This window comes from Podarcis bocagei (assembly GCF_964188305.1).
Source record: "Podarcis bocagei genome assembly, chromosome: 16".
NCBI lineage: Eukaryota > Metazoa > Chordata > Lepidosauria > Squamata > Lacertidae > Podarcis > Podarcis bocagei.
Window position 1 is genome coordinate 18,777,685 of NC_138142.1, and position 16,995 is coordinate 18,794,679.

At 46.9% G+C, this 16,995-nt stretch overlaps 2 protein-coding genes across 2 annotated transcripts in view; one reads left to right on the top strand and one right to left on the bottom strand.

The window, feature by feature from the left end:
* Positions 1 to 675: 675 nt before the first annotated feature.
* POLE (DNA polymerase epsilon, catalytic subunit) overlaps positions 676 to 16,995 on the top strand; it is an 80,941-nt gene continuing 64,621 nt past the window's right edge. The window contains exons 1-2 of the mRNA XM_081174614.1: positions 676 to 736; positions 3,347 to 3,389. The gene's annotated coding sequence lies outside the window, so the exon portion shown is untranslated. The remainder of the gene's footprint in view (positions 737 to 3,346; positions 3,390 to 16,995) is intronic.
* Positions 12,484 to 16,995, bottom strand: part of PXMP2 (peroxisomal membrane protein 2) — an 11,375-nt gene continuing 6,863 nt past the window's right edge. The window contains exons 2-3 of the mRNA XM_081174311.1: positions 14,658 to 14,862; positions 12,484 to 13,006 (exon numbers count right to left, since the gene is read on the bottom strand). Of these exons, the coding sequence (XP_081030437.1) occupies positions 12,938 to 13,006; positions 14,658 to 14,862 (274 nt within the window). The 3' untranslated portion in view covers positions 12,484 to 12,937. The remainder of the gene's footprint in view (positions 13,007 to 14,657; positions 14,863 to 16,995) is intronic.

A 16,995-nucleotide genomic window follows, 5' to 3' on the forward strand; every position in this document is an offset into this window, starting at 1 on the left:
CGAACTCTTGGATGAATCAAACCTAGAGAGTCCAAGTCAAAGAAGCGCCCTCTGTTCAGTTAACAGCCTCTTCTTAATAAATAACGGTAATAATTTTATTATTTGTATCCCGCCCATCTGACTGGGTTGCCCAAGCCACTCTGGGTGGTTTCCAACAAATATACAGTGGTACCTCAGGTTGCATACGCTTCAGGTTACATACGCTTCAGGTTACAGACACCACTAACCCAGAAATAGTGCTTCAGGTTAAGAACAGTTTCAGGTTAAGAACGGACCTCCGGAATGAATTAAGTACTTAACCCAAGGTACCACTGTAAAAGCATAATAAAACATCAAAGTTCCCTAAACAGGGCCAAGTGCGTATTCGAACCCTGGTCTCCAGGGTCCCAGTCAGACACGACATCCACTACGCCATGCCTGCTGTTCTCACCCATGTATACCCCACACATCTTCCACATGCGCAGCCTATAGCCACATTGACGCCTTACATTTAAAACACTCTTCTGCCACTGCAAAGCTCATGGTTTCACCCCAAGGAATGGTGGGAATTGTCGTTGGTTAAGCGCGCCGAGTGTTGCTTGGCAACCCCTACTCCCCCCCCCCCACGGACCTACAATTCTCAGAGTTCCTTGGGAAAAGGGGGTTGATAGTTAAACTATTCTGGGATGGCGCTGGAGGGTCTGTCCATACCTGGCTGTTGCCAGCAATGTGCGGCATGTGGGTCATGCCACAATGGGTAGGAAGGTCTCATTGGCCCTGATTATATTTCATGGAATTGCTAAATGAAATGATATATTTATTTATTTTTTGGTGAGGGGGTTAATCAAACAACATTGTCTTTTAAGCATCTGTTGGAAACCTCCCTCTTTCTCCAAACCTCCTAAATGGAGATTTTTATGCCAGCTGAGATCTGTATTGGATTTGAAGTGCTTTCCTGATAAATGTAACTGCAGAAACTGCAATGGCTTCTTCTAACTGATTTTTTATATATATACAGGCCATTGTTCTGACTGCCATTATATATGCAATTGTTTTACATATGATTTTATTGTACTGCGAAATCGCTTTGAGGGGCCTCCCAGGAAAGCGATCCATAAATGAAATAATAACATTCACAAGGAATAATAATTAACCACCACAAGCTCTGTTTCCCTGAGGACAGCGAGCTGCTTGCCGTACACGTGTTTTGAAACGAAGCTGATTGTGCGTAGCGCAGCTGAAATAAATCCGGTCCTATACATTTCTCCTAAGTTAAGGGGTCTTGTCTCCTGTTTTTCCTCCCCATTCAAGATGTCCTTCCGAAGGAGAGCATAGCTACTGGATCAGGCTTGTGGCCTCTCTAGTCTCACAGGGGGACAACTAGATGCCCCTATAGGGAGCACACAAACAGGACCTGAGCAAATCTCCCCTACTTGCGAGTCGCAGCAACTGGGATTCAAAGGTATACTGCCCCTGATGCTGGGGGTAGAAGATAACCATTGTGACTAGTACAGTGGTACCTCAGGTTACATACGCTTCAGGTTACATACACTTCAGGTTACAGACTCCGCTAACCCAGAAATAGTGCTTCAGGTTAAGAACTTTGCTTCAGGATGAGAACAGAAATCGGGCTCTGGCAGCGCGGCGGCAGCAGGAGGCCCCATTAGCTAAAGTGGTGCTTCAGGTTAAGAACAGTTTCAGGTTAAGTAGGGACTCCTGGAACGAATTAAGTACTTAACCTGAGGTACCACTGTACCAGCAATAGCTTTGTCTCCAGGATTCCTGGGTCTCTGTGATGGCCTGGGACTCAGGCTTGGACTCGGAACCAGAGGAGACTCAGTCCGCACCGGATCGTTTGCCTCAGGCATCATCTGAACCGAGTCTGGGGCCTGATCCTGAAGAGTCCCAGTCTGCATAGGTTCCCTTGCAACAAGTACCAGCTGGAACGAATCAGGGGCCTGAGCCTGCCCTGGCTCCAGATGCGGGGATTACCTCGTTGCCTTCAGCTGGCCATCACTTACAGCTGCTCCACTACCAGTTGGGTCAGGGGAGGCTGAGGCGGCCTCTGGGTCTAGTAACCCACTGATGTCTCCCGAACTGCAGAGACTAAGGTTGGAGAGAAGGAGAGACCTGAGTACTCGCAGGAGGAGTGCTCACCTTCGGGCAAGACAGAGAGGTGAGTCGCCGGGGGATCAGGACCAGCCACTACCCCAACAAAGATAAAAGGCTGTTGGACCCTGCCCCAGGTTGCGGGAGCAACATTGTTGTATGCTAGATCCTGCCTGAGAGCCTGTACCCGTCCTTGCCTGGTTTCCTGCCTCGTGTCCTGCCTTGGCCCTGTCGGACTGACTCCCAGCAGAACCTTCAAATTCTGAACCGGTCCTGGACCTCATTTCATGGGTTACCCCCGGGCCCAGCTCAGTCTCCTTTCCTCCGTTCTGAACTCCCCTCTGACAGCCTCACGTTTCGCCTTTCTGAGCTGTACACAATTGGCACAGTCCATAACAATTCTGCAGGTCTGAGCAAATTGTATAATTGGTATATTTTGTCTAATTCATTCTGTGATGAAAAAAACAACCACCACCACCCCCAAAAAAAACACTTTCCCAGAATTTGTTCTGGTGGTCGTTGGGAAGAGCATGGAGTAGCCAGGGTGCTGAAGCTGCCTCAATTCCTTCAGAAAAGCTTATACAGCAACAACTAGGGGAAAAATCGCTCCTTAAGTGTGATAGTACCTTCCCTGTGGAACTCCCTGCCCCTTGAAGGCAAGCGCCTTCGATGTACTGTTTGTGAGGCCTTCTAAAAACTTCTGTTTTTTAACGCAAGCCTTCCCAAACATGTAATTTTGCTATTTATTTATTTTTAATAATCTGTTGAGCTTATCTATTATTTTGGTAATTATGTCTGTTGTTTTTAATGCTATTTTTAAATGAACATCTTACATAAAACCACTTACAGGCGACACACACCCCATATGGCCTGAATATAAGCCGCACTAAAAGTTAAAGTGTGGCTTAAATCCGCAACCTTACAAAAATGGGCTTTTACGATATTGCTGCTGAAACAGACATATGGTGAAATAGAACAAAAAATGTTTTATTGCCAATTTGTGAGCTTGAGACTGTTGTGCAATTAATTCTAATGTCATTCATCGCTTTCCCCGTATATTACAGTGCAGTATTGATTTTTTATTTGCATTTACGGTGCTATGAACAGGTGTTTAACCCACTTGCGGGTCCTCTCTAGTACCCGTAGGATTTTCGTCTACATTTGCCATTTATGGGTGTTAGTGCCTGCATAATTGTAAGGGAGTGGCTTATATTCAAGTATTGTCTTTTTTTCTCCCCCTCCCCCTTCAATTTTAAAGGTGCTGCTTATATTCAGGTGTGGCTTATGTTCAGGTCAATACGGTATGTACAGTGGTACCTCAGGTTAAGTACTTAATTCGTTCCAGAGGTCCGTACTTAACCTGAAACTGTTCTTAACCTGAAGCATCACTTTAGCTAATGGGGCCTCCTGCTGCCGCCGCGCAGCTGGAGCAAAATTTCTGTTCTCATCCTGAAGCAAACTTCTTAACCTGAAGCACTATTTCTGGGTTAGCGGAGTCTGTAACCTGAAGCGTATGTAAGCTGAAGTGTATGTAACCCGAGGTACCACTGTATATCTATCTATCTATGTATCTATATCTATCTATCATCTATCTATCTATCTATCTATCTATCTAAATAAATAAATAAATAAATAAATTTAAAATACACCAGAAATTTCAGCAGGCCTGGCCCACTACCCTTTCAAGCGTATTTTCCCAGAAATGGGGACTAGAAACTTGCTCAGTAGTTTAAATCCAGGAAACCGTAGATTCTCTGGAAGCTGAATTCTATGGCCCATAGGGCATTCGCTTCATCTGCTTGACATACACACAGCTTTCCATGCACGTAGAACAGCCGCCTGGTTCTAACCTGGACCCTCATCCCACGAGAGGCCTTGATGCTCCTTGGAGATGTTATTGTGACAAGTCTGGCCTGACAAAGGTGCAGGGAAGGGGTTAATCTGCCTAAGGCAGCACTGCAACTTTTTAGCAAAGTACGGCACCATATGCAAGGGATTTAGCTTATAATCATCTCTGGGTTTAGCAGGAAATCTGGGAAGAGAGACCTTTTTGTGTTTATTATACATAAGAAGATCTTGGTGGTTAAGAATGTTCAGGGCTCCAAACTAGGGAGGGGAAAGCGGGTGGGGGGGACAGAGAGTAGGTTTTTGATAAGCTTTAAAGATTTGAGCGTTGGAATCAGCATCTGTGCAGCCCAAAATATCTTGCTTTAAAACTGCAGCGGCTGGGGAGGGGTGGGGAGCATGTGATCAGCAACACCCAGGCTCCCAGTTCAAGATCTGTCCCGGCTGCAAATTTATCCAAAGGAATACCAAGCTCCAACTTTTCAGTTTCTGACTGTGGTTCTGCCTTCTGCTTCCTCCCTGCGATGGAGGGAGTCCCCTTTTCTGGCCCTCTCACACCTCCTATTTAGGAAGATAGAAAGCTGCCTTCTACCCAGTGTTAGAAACTCAAGATAAATAAGCTACACGTTTCCAAGCACAATTCAAAGTGTTGGTGCTGACCTTTAAAGCCCTAAACGGCCTTGGCCCAGTATATCTGAAGGAGCGTCTCCACCCCCAACGTTCTGCCCAGATGCTGAGGTCCAGCTCTGAGGGCCTTCTGGCGGTTCCCTCACTGCGAGAAGCCAAGTTACAGGGAACCAGGCAGAGGGCCTTCTCGGTAGTGGCACCCTCCCTGTGGAACGCCCTCCCACCAGATGTCAAAGAGAACAACAACTACCAGACTTTTAGAAGATATCTGAAGGCAGCCCTGTTTAGGGAAGCTTTTAATGTTTGATGTATTACAGTATTTTAATATATTTTTTTGGAAGCCACCCAGAGTGGCTGGGGAAGCCCAGCCAGATGGGCAGGGTATAAATTATAAATTATTATTATTATTATTATTATTATTACACACCAAATGGCTCCTTAAACCAAGGTTATGGTTGCCAAAACAGAATGTCTACAGGCAAACCTCAGTTGTCGAACGTAATCCATTCCGGAAGCCCGTTCAGCTTCCAAAAGGTTTGACAACCGAATACAGTGGTACCTCGGGTTACATAAGCTTCAGGTTACAGACGCTTCAGGTTACAGACTCCACTAACCCAGAAATAGTACCTCGGGTTAAGAACTTTGCTTCAGGATGAGAACAGAAATCGTGCTCCGGCGGCGCGGCAGCAGCAGGAGGCCCCATTAGCTAAGGTGGTGCTTCAGGTTAAGAACAGTTTCAGGTTAAGAATGGACCTCCGGAACGAATTAAGTACTTAACCTGAGGTACTACTGTAGCAGCTTCCGATTGGTTGCAGGATTTTCCTGCTCTCAGCAGACGCCGTGTCGGACATTCGGCTTCCAAAAAAACGTTTAAAAACCAGAGCATTTACTTCTGGGTTTTCGGCATTTGGGAGCCAAAGCGTTCCGAAACAGGCGTTCAGGATCCGCGGTTTGACTGTATTTTCCAATTGGGTGTAAGAAAGCTCTAAAGTCTTACTTTTCAAATGATGGACTGTGATTGATTCTCAGTTAAACATCTGGCTAGTTCAGATGACAACCTTGAGCTAATTTAAAAACCTAAGGAAGAAAAGTCGCTTGATCCAGGGACAGCCCACATATATCTTGGTCCATTCTAACCTCTTTTTCTTAACGCTGACTGCTCCTGCTCAGGCTGCACAGAAAAAGCATTTTGGTTCCAGAAAGTCATTCTGGTTGTGCAGGTAAAACATAGAATTCTACAGGATGCGGTGCTAGTGTGTGAAAACGGTCAAGATCCAAGGATCCCCAGGCATGCACCTCCAGCTTTTGATGTCAGGTGCTATCCTGGCGCCCAGGCATCTTCACTTGGTTTCAAGTGGTTTTAGTTTAAAAAAATAAAATTATTTAACAAGAACTTAATTATATCAAGACAGTCATACAGCTGTGGAAACAATGGATAACCTTGCCTGTGGAAGATTTTTTAGAACTTCCCATTTTTAAGGATGTAACTTCCTGCATTTTAAATTGAGAATACCTTAAGCGGTTCAAATCCTTTCGTAGTCAAATACAGTCAAAACCAGAAGCAAAAATGGTAGCCCTCCTGGTCACACTTACTCATCAGTGAATAAAATAGGGTGTAATAGTAAAGGTGCAAGTGGTTGATAGCCAGGTGCAAAATGCTCCTGGTGCCTGGCTAATTTCAAACATGGCTTCTATCAAGACAGACCATTGGCCTGTCCAGGTCAGTATTGTCTATAATTTAATAAACACACAAGACGTAACCAGCTGTACATTTGAATAAATAAGGTATGCTATCCATTGTATTAAGTTGTAGATTTCAACAGAAGTAGTTCATAAAGTTCAATGAAAAAAGCAGAAGACCCAGTTCATTCTCTAATCAGTTCATGCATAAGGTCCATATATGTGTAAGTGTCTATTCCACCTGTCTGTTCATAGAGTCCAATAATCCACACGAAAGGTTGATACACTTCCACAGAATCCTTTCATAGAGTCTAAGACAAGGATTTCCATAATATTAGCCTTGTTTCACCGTCCTGGGCTTCATCAGTAGTACAAACTCATATATGGTATCACAGGACAGTGGATCTTATAGCACAGTAGTCTGAACAGACAGGTGGAATAGGGTCTTCTGCTTTTTTCGTTAAACTTTATGAGCTACTTCTGTTGAAATCTACAATTTATTACAATGGATAAAGGTAAAGGGTCCGCTGACCATTAGATCCAGTCGTGGCTGACTCTGGGGTTGCAGCGCTCATCTCGCTTTATTGGCCAAGGGAACCAGTGTACAGCTTCCGGGTCATGTGGCCAGCATGACTAAGCCGCTTCTGGCGAACCAGAGCAACACACGGAAATGCCGTTTACCTTCCCGCCGGAGTGGTACCTATTTATCTACTTGCACTTGACGTGCTTTCGAACTGCTAGGTTGGCAGGAGCAGGGACCGAGCAACGGGAGTTCACCCCATCGCAGGGATTCGAACCGCCGACCTTCTGATCGGCAAGTCCTAGGCTCTGTGGTTTAACCCACAGCGCCACCTGCGTCCCTTTAATACAATGGATAGTATACCTTATTTATACAAACATACAGCCGGTTACGTCTTGTGTGTTTATTGAATATGTTTCACATAACCAGAGGTTTGTTGTTGTTTCAGGTCAGTATTGTCTGCACCAGCTGGCAGCAGTTCTCCAAGGTTTCAGGCAGTGGTCCCTCCCAGGACCCAGCCCTAGCTTCAGATGCTGGAGGTTGAACCTCAAGCTTTCTGCATGGAAAGCTCATGCTCTAGCTATAGCCTTCTCCTAGGACCCAATCTCCAAAGTGTTTGGTGTCCAGAGTTATCCTGCTTCTCACATGCTAGTTCCATTCAGCTGCTACGGCTGATAAGCTTGTGTTACATACATGAGCCACAGGCAGAAAAATCGATGACTTGAAAAGTAAACAGACCTTTCTGTCGATGACGCAAAGAGGGTATTCCAATCCAAACCATTCATTTCATTATTCATTATTTTCTTCGCTGTGGCTCGACATCTAGCTCTCAACGGCCGTATCAATATTGTGGGTTGTCTCTAAGTCAGACTCATAGAGTTGACTCCTTGAAATCCATGGGCGTTTCAGTGGGTCTTCTCTGAAAGTAACTCAGTTGGGATGCAGGCCAGTGAAATTGTTAACCACGGCTTAGGGTCTAAAAGAGTATCTGGGACAACCCAGCCGGATGGGTGGGGTATAAATAATACAATTATTATTATTAGCAATGAAAAATAACTTAAAACATCCTTCAACCCAGTGATCCCAGGGCTCCCAGGAACAGTATTCTCCAGGCACCAAATGAACCTAGGTGAACAGGAATTCCTCCTGGAAATCAACAAATGACAAAGACAGACACGCTTCTCTAGAGTGGACATGCCACAGCTGGGGAGCCACCACCCAAAAGGCCCTGTCACGAGTCAGTGCCAATCAGGCAGCTCCCGGTGATGGTACCATTATTATTATTATTACTATTATTATTATTAGCGGCTTCCAACAGATATAAAAACACAATAAAGCATTACACATTAAAAGGCTTCCTTGCCATCACCAAGCCGCACCACAAGCCCAGAATAGGTTCTTCTTAAGGTGCCTGCAGAATATTTGCTACAGGTCACTCAAGCAAATGAGCCAAGCCACGGCTGGTCTGCTGGCCTTCTCCCACTAGACAGGGGGTTAGATATGAACCACACTGGCTTTGAAAATTGAAGCATTGATCAGGAGGTCTCTGTCTGAATGCGTCCTCTAACTATGAAGACTTCGAGCCATGCCCTTCTCTTATCAGCCCTTCATCTGCAACAATGAGGATAATACTGGCCTACCTTACAAGGCTGTTGTATTTGAACGACACCTATTGCGCGCATGGAAACGGTTATATCAATGCTAAATTTTATTAACCCTTTCATGGTTCCTGGCCCACGCAGTCCCTCAGTTGCACCCTCCATTCCTCACACCATGCCCTGCTGCAGGAAATCCTTTTAAGTTCCTAAATAAATAGGATGTACCACCGTGGTTGCTTTCTGGAGAAGCAGAGTTTTGCTGCCGATTTCCCGAACGCTTAGAAACTCTTTGCTGGCCTTTAAGTGGAACAAGGTTGACACCTGGTGGTAGAGCTGAGCAACAATCACTCCTTTTCCTCAAAAGGCCATGGGCAAAATATTGCTCCCCTTCTTGGTGTCGATCTGGATCCAATCCAGCAGCGAGAGCATGAGCTCTGCAGACCCATAACAGAATAAGGCAGCCTCATCACAGAGAAGAGAGGCACAGAGTGGCCACCAATTTGCCTGTGCCTACCTCTTAGGCAGGGATGGGGGTGGCGCTGTGGGCTAAACCAGAGCCTAGGACTTGCTGATCAGAAGGTCGGCGGATTGAATCCCCACGACGGGGTGAGCTCCCGTTGCTCGGTCCCTGCTCCTGCCCACCTAGCAGTTCGAAAGCACGTCAAAGTGCAAGTAGATAAATAGGTACTGCTCCGACGGGAAGGTAAACGGCGTTTCCATGTGTTGCTCTGGTTTGCCAGAAGCGGCTTAAGTCATGCTGGCCACATGACCCGGAAGCTGTACGCCAGCTCCCTCGGCCAATAAAGCGAGATGAGCGCCACAACTCCAGAGTCGGCCATGACTGGACCTAATGGTCAGGGGTCCCTTTACCTTTACCTTTTTACATCTTAGGCAGGGGGCCAGTGCACTGTCCCTCAGACCTTGTGGGGGGCCGGACTATATTGGGGGGGGGAATGAACGAATTCCTATGCACACTATGCACACCAGGCAGGCCCCACGAATAACCCACAGGTGCATTTTAAAAGGACACATTCCATGCAAGAGCACTAGGCAAGCCAGACAGTATAGTAGATTTTTCTGACCTGCACTGATATAAAGATACCGTTACTGGCAACCAGGGCCAGGCAATATCTGGTTTTCAACATCATATCGCCAGCTAAACATTGTGATATACTGATATATCACAATGTCTGAAATATGGATGGAGCTACGTAGAGGCATTAGCTGGCTTCACGGTTTTTCCCACATTGTGATTTCTGCACAGCACGCACCCACGATTCAAGCTACATAGAGAAGCCAAAAATTATGAAACTGATAACGCAACACAGACTTCAAACTGATTTTGGACGATATGTTGATATATCTCCCAGCCCTACTGGCAAATTTGCGATTATTAGCTGTGAAGATATTGTGACAGTGTTATAAATGTTTTTAGATGCTCTCAGCATTACTTGGGCGTTTTGCATTATTTTTTTGTTCCGCTATTGTAATGTTTTGCTGTATTACATACCAAGGTACAAATCAACGGAACAGAGAAAGTGACAAGGCCAATTTACAAGAGGCACAGCTTCTGGATATTTTGACTTAATTTTATAAAATGTTGCATGCCATGGAGAAAGGGGCTGGAGTAAAGTGTTCCTGCTTCTCTTCTAACATCTGAAATGCACACCCCACCCACCCACACACTTTCCCATCTGCCTTCATGCTAATAGGGGAACCAGATTCTTGCCGTCCCTCCACCAATATCCTGTTGCAGTTTAATGTGAAGCTTCTTTCATTGGTGAAAAAAAGAACAGAAGCCTGCAGATCAGCAGAATACCAATTGGGGGTTTAATACCAACTGGGTCCAGCCACTGGCTCTCATTTCAAAATGGGATGTGGGCTTTATGGGGTTAAATGGCAAGCAGATTTGGGGGAGCTGGGAAAGCCCACCAGAAACAGTCTCAAGGATGAAGTGAATATTGTTTATATACAGTGGACAGATGAAGAATGGGAAACTTTCTGGATTTTATTCCATCTTTCTCTTTGAACCTCTTTTCTACTCTTCTTCATTTCACTCTCCCTTTTTCTTCTTCTTTATGCTTTGATTGTATTTAGAACAAAGTCTTAGTTTGGATAAAAAAGGGGGAAATATATTTGATATTAAGCTTTGTATTTTTCTCTATAAACCCTAACATAGCTTATTTTTTTTAAAAAAAACGGCTCAATAAGCAACATTAAGAGGCAGAGTATTACTACAGTGGTACCTCAGGTTAAGTACTTAATTCGTTCCAGAGGTCTGTTCTTAACCTGAAACTGTTCTTAACCTGAAGCACCACTTTAGCTAATGGGGCCTCCCGCTGCCCCCGCGCCGCCGGAGCACGATTTCTGTTCTCATCCTGAAGCAAAGTTCTTAAACCCGAGGTAATATTTCTGGGTTAGCGGAGTCTGTAACCTGAAGCGTATGTAACCCGAGGTACCACTGTACCATTTTGCATATATTCAGCAAATAAGCGGAACTGGCATAGTTACAGCTGTCGTGTAATAGCGCTTCCACATTTGTAAGAAAATAATCTTTTAGTGTGGCAGCACGTGAACTTTGGAACTCCCTGCCTATTGACAGCAGGCAGGCAGGCAGCTTTATTTAGTTAGTTCAATACCTTTTCCTCCAAGGAGCATGGTGCTCCTCCTTCCCATTTTAGCCTCACCACAAGCCCTGAGAGGTAGGTTCGGCTGAGAGATGGAGACTGGCCCAAGTTCAACCAGGGAGCTTCTTGGCAGAGTGGAGATTTGAGCATGGCCTCCCATGTCTCTAGCCATAACAATCACACTGGTCTTCCCTGCGCTGTTTTTGGCACCTGCTAAAAATATTTAGCTTATGATGCAGTCATGCAGGATGCTGATGTGTGTTTTAATCTTTCTTTTTCCTTTTGCTTATTATTCAGTCGTACCTTGGATCTCAAATGCCTTGGCTCCCAAACAAATCAGCTCCCAAACAATCGAAACCCGGAAGTGAGTCTTCTGGTTTTCAAATGATTTTCGGAAGCCAAACGTCAAGCAAGTCGTGTCCGACTCTTCATGACCCCATGGACCAGAGCATGCCAGCATGCCAGGCACTCCTCTCTTCCACTGCCTCCCACAGTTTGGTCAAGCTCATGCTGGTAGCTTCGAGAACACTGTCCAACCATCTCGTCCTCTGTCGTCCCCTTCTCCTTGTGCCCTCCATCTTTCCCAACATCAGGGTCTTTTCCAGGGAGTCTTCTCATGAGGTGGCCAAAGTATTGGAGTCTCAGCTTCAGGATCTGTCCTTCCAGTGAGCACTCAGGGCTGATTTCCTTAAGAATGGATAGGTTTGATCTTCTTGCAGTCCATGGGACTCTCAAGAGTCTCCTCCAGCACCATAATTCAAAAGCATCAATTCTTCGGCGATCAGCCTTCTTTATGGTCCAGCTCTCACCTCCATACATCACTACTGGGAAAACCATAGCTTTAACTATACGGGCCTTTGTTGGCAAGGTGATGTCTCTGCTTTTTAAGATGCTGTCTAGGTTTGTCATTGCTTTTCTCCCAAGAAGCAGGCGTCTTTTAATTTCGTGACTGCTGTCACCATCTGCAGTGATCATGGAGCCCAAGAAAGTAAAATCCCTCACTGCCTCCATTTCTTCCCCTTCTATTTGCCAGGAAGTGATGGGACCAGTGGCCATGATCTTAGTTTTTTTTAACGTTGAGCTTCAGACCATATTTTGCGTTCTCCTCTTTCACCCTCATTAAGAGGTTCTTTAATTCCTTCTCACTTTCTGCCATCAAAGTTGTGTCCTTCTGCATAACTGAGGTTGCTGTTAATGGAGCCTAAAAATTGCACTCACCTTTTCTGCAGCTGCCTCACTTAATCATAGAATCATAGAATTGGAAGGGACCACGCGGGTCATCTAGTCCAACCCTCTGCAATGCAGGAATCTTTTCCCCAACACGGGGCTCGAACTCACAACCCTGAGATTAAGAGTCGCATGCTCTACTGACTGAGCTATCCCAGACTTTGCTGGCTCACCTTCAGCTCACTATAGGCTTGCAATCCTTTTCACACATCCTTCCCCCCACCCCCTAGCCAGGTATCTCACCTCTTCAACAAAACCAGTAATTTCCCCCTTTTATCGTTTAAGAGATTAATCTTCTCAATTTTATTTCTTTTAAAAACACGCACATAAAATGGCTTGTGCTGGTTTTCCCAATTCCAGTACACATTTTTAAACCATTCCCATTAAAGCACCATTAAAAAAAAAAGAGTTATTGCCTGCTGTCTGTCCCCCCCAGAAAAACTAAACGTTAAGAAATGAGAAACAAAATTAATAAACGTAGTGTACCAGATGTGATTGTTAAAGTGACAGGGCCCAGAAGGACCCAGCTGGAAGATGGCACAGCGCATCCCATTCCCATCCCTGCTTTCCTCAAGGAGCAGAAGAGTGTCGGACAGTAACTGTGCAACGGCAGGCAGCAAATCAGTTCTCTAAGCACAGTCCCTCGTCCTCTGCTGCCTGCCCCGGCAGGCAACTTTATCAAGCATGAAGAGCAGCTTCTTCTTCGACCGTCAGCTCCTGCAGGGTCACTTCTTCACAGAGGCCAGGTAGGCAAACCAGAAGAGGGCCACCAGGTTCCCAAACAGCACCTGGAACTGTGTTGAGGAGGAATTTGGTTAGAATTTAAGTTCTGACCTACCACGTTCACCTCCCTGGAGGTGCTGTCGGGGACTGAACCCGGGATCTTCTGCATGCAAAACAGAGGCTCTACCCAGGGCCAGCCCAAGGCATTCTGGCAAACCACAAAATGGAGCCCTTCCCTGGCAGGGAAGAAAGGGTGGGTGAAGATCTACATGGGTTAGAGCGTGGTGCTGATAACGCCAAGGTTGCAGGTTTGATCCCTGTGGGGAAACAGATGCCTATTCCTGCACTGCAGGGGGTTGGACTAGGATCAGCATTTCCCAAACTTGGGTCTCCGGCTGTTGTTGGACTACAACTCCCATCATCCAGGCTGACCCTATCTGCCCAGAGACTGTCTCGCTAGAGTGGTGCATGCTCTAGTTATCTCCCGCTTGGACTACTGCAATGCGCTCTACGTAGGGCTACCTTTGAAGGTGACCCGGAAACTGCAATTAATCCAGAATGCGGCACAATTCAAAGTGTTGGTGCTGACCTTTAAAGCCCTAAACAGCCTTGGTCCAGTATACCTAAGGAGCGTCTCCACCCCCATCGTTCAGCACTGAAATCCAGCGCCGAGGGCCTTCTGGCAGCTCCCTCATTGCGAGAAGTGAGGTTACAGGGAACCAGACAGAGGGCCTTCTCGGTAGTGGCGCCCACCCTGTGGAACACCTTCCCTTCAGGAAATAAGCAGCTATCCTATCTTTAAAAGACATCTGAAGGCAGCCCTGTTCAGGGAAGTTTTTAACATTTAATGCTGTATTGTTTTTAACACTCGATTGGGAGCTGCCCAGGGTGACTGGGGAAACTCAGCCAGATGGGCGGGATATAAATAATAAATTATTATTAGTAGTAGTAGTAGTATTATCCAGTGGTCCTGCTAGCTAGGGATGATGGAAGTTGTAGTCCAACAACAAAGTTTGGGAAATACTGGACTGGATGATCCTCAGGGTCCCTCCCAAGTTTAAAAATTCTATGGCTCTATGATTCTACATCAGGAACAAGGGGAGAGATAAAGATCTACATTGGGATCTGCTGCACTAGTGGATTCTGCTGCCTGAGGCAGTCTCCTCACCTTGCCTCATGGCTGGGCCGGCCCTGGCTCTACAACTGAGCTACAGCCATTCCCTTTAAGACACGGGAAGCTGACTTACCGAGTCAGGCCACTGGCCACTGGCCCATTTCCCACAGTACTGTCTGCACTGACTGGCAGCAGCTCTCTCAGGGCTAAGGATTGAAACCGGCACAAGGAAGTTGCCTTCTCATTGAGCTACGGCCATGGCTACCTTTCATAACACCAGATGCACTATAAGTTCAGAGATGGGGGAAACCTGTGGCCTTCCAGGTGTCAGTGGCCTCCAACTCCCATCATTCACGGCTGCCCTTCATGATGGCTAGAGCTGATGGGATTTGGAGTCCAGCATCTGAAAGCTCCCGGTTATCCCAGCCCTAAGAGGACTGATACTTTCATGGATGTACCCTGAACCGCTTGGGAGACATGAATGCGAGGACTGAATGCCTGGGGTGTGTGGAGGGAATCGTGTGGGTCTCCCCCCCCCCCACCGGCTCAGCACCCCACGGAGTGGGAACCGCCGCCCCCCCCCCCGACCGAAAAGTGAGTCCTCTCACCTGCATAGGCACATAGTTAAGATTGATAAACTGGACCGGCGTCCACACCTTCCAGTTCATCTTGAGGGATGTCCAGTAGCTGGATTTCATCCTTTTGACGAAAGCAGAGGTATCCTTCCCCTGAAAGACACGGATAAACTGAGCCAGAGGAGGCCTTGAGGGAGGGGGGTGGACCAGGGGAATGTCCTGCCCCTTTTCTGCAGTGGTTCAAGTCCCAGCCAACCCAGATCCAAGGGTTGGTGCTGACCTTTAAAGCCCTAAATGGCCTCAGCCCAGTTTACCTGAAGGAGCGTCTCCACCCCCATCGTTCAGCCCGGACACTGAGGTCCAGGTGACGGCTTTCTGCCGGTTCCCTCCCTGCGAGAAGTGAGGTTACAGGGAACCAGGCAGAGGGCCTTCTTGGTTGTGGCGCCTGCCCTGTGGAATGCCCTCCCATCAGATGTCAAGGAAATAAACAACTATCTGACTTTTAGAGGACATCTGAAGGCAGCCCTGTTTAGGGAAGTTTTTAATGTTTGATGTTTTCTCGTGTTTTTAATATTCTGTTGGGAGCTGCCCAGAGTGGCTGGGGAAACCCAGCAAGATGGGTGGGATAATTAATTATTATTATTATTATTATTATTATTGGCATTCTAGCCTCACAACAGCCCTGTGAGGCAGCTCAGGCCAAGAGAAACATCTGGCCCGGGATTCACATAAGTTATTCAGCAAGGTTTATAGCACCACTTTATCAGCAAAAACCAAGTCGTTTACATTTTATTTATTTCTTTTTTTAAAAAAAAGAAGTGTATACTGCTATATCATTAAAAGAAAAACAGAGCAATAATAAACTAAGCTAAAACTGTATAAAACGGACATCATTGCCTGAAGGATGCGTTCTTAATTGCTCGCATAGTAAGCCTGACAGAACAGAAAAGTCTGCAGCAGGTGTTTAAAATAAGATGCCTGCTGAATCTCTACCGGCAGGATATTCCACAAGCCTGGACCAACGATACTAAAGGTTATTGCTGTTGTTTATTTGTTTCTTATTGTTGTCTAATGCAGTGTTTCCCAAACTTTTTTGGGCAACGGCACACCTGTTTACTGAAAAAAAATCTCGCGGCAGACCACCATTAAAGCCCCGCCCCGTGACGTCAGCGCGCAGCGTCACGCCGGGAGGGACGCACGAAAGTGAAAGTTTTTTCCCTCCCCCCTCAGTCCCTCGCTCGGAATTCAGCTCGTTTTGGGCATCGCTCCGGCTGCTCCCTCTCCCGCCGCGCAGGAGCGATGCCTCTCTCTGGCTCTCCCTCCGCGCAGGCTGAGGGAGGGAGGGAGGTGCGCGTGTGACCCGTCTCTGCTGGGAGACCAAACCCAGCGAGGCAGAGTCGCGCGGAGGCGCCCAGGCAGCGCTGCCGGCTGCGAGGAGGAGCGCCAGGCAGCAGCAGGAGGCGCAGCCTCTCCTCGCCGCCGCCGCCCCGCCTCTCGCCGCCCGACTCGCCCGCCTCCCTCCAGGCATCTCGCGGCACACCAGCCGATGTCTCACGGCACACTCGTGTGCCGCGGAACACCGGTTGGGAAACACTGGTCTAATGGAGCCTTAGCAACTTGAGGAATGACCAGTGGTGCTCCTGCAGATGTATCTCGGCGATCTAGTTGGGATATAAGGGCTCAGCCGGTCCCTGAGGTACCCTGGACCACGTTGTTCAGGGATTCGCTTTTTAGAAGATAGAGTTGGAAGGGACCCTAACGGTCATCTAGTCCAACCCCCTGTAATACAGGAATCTCTAAAGCACCCACAACAGGTGGCCAGCCAGACCCTGCTTTAAAAACCTCCAGTGAATGAGAATCCACAAACTCCACTGTCAGACATCTCTTACAGTCCGAACGTTCTTCCTGGCATTTAGTTGGAATCACCTTTCTTGTATCTTGAAGCCTTCGTTCGGGTCCTACCTGTTATGTATTCAGTGGTCTGTGTTTGCCTGAGCTTGAGTCTGGACTAAGGATTCTGAGGCCCTGTGTTCTGATTCAAACATGATATCCAATCACAGAACATTTCAGGATTTGGGCCTCTGCCATTGGCCCTTAAAACTCTGAGTCACAATTCGCAGCTTGGAAGTTTAGACAGCCAATCGTGTTGGGAGTGGGAGTGGCCCAGGCCTTCAGAAACGTATATAAGCAGTTGTTTTGCCCCTGTTGCCCAGTTCTGTCATTTCAAGAATGGTTCTTGCTTTTATCACTGTGCCTTGCCTTGTGGGAACCCACCTACACTTCACTGTTAGCATTCCTGCTCTGTGATTGCAGTCATAGGATTGTTTGTCTTTCACATGACGTGGTATGTTTTGACTCCACAGAGCGGGAA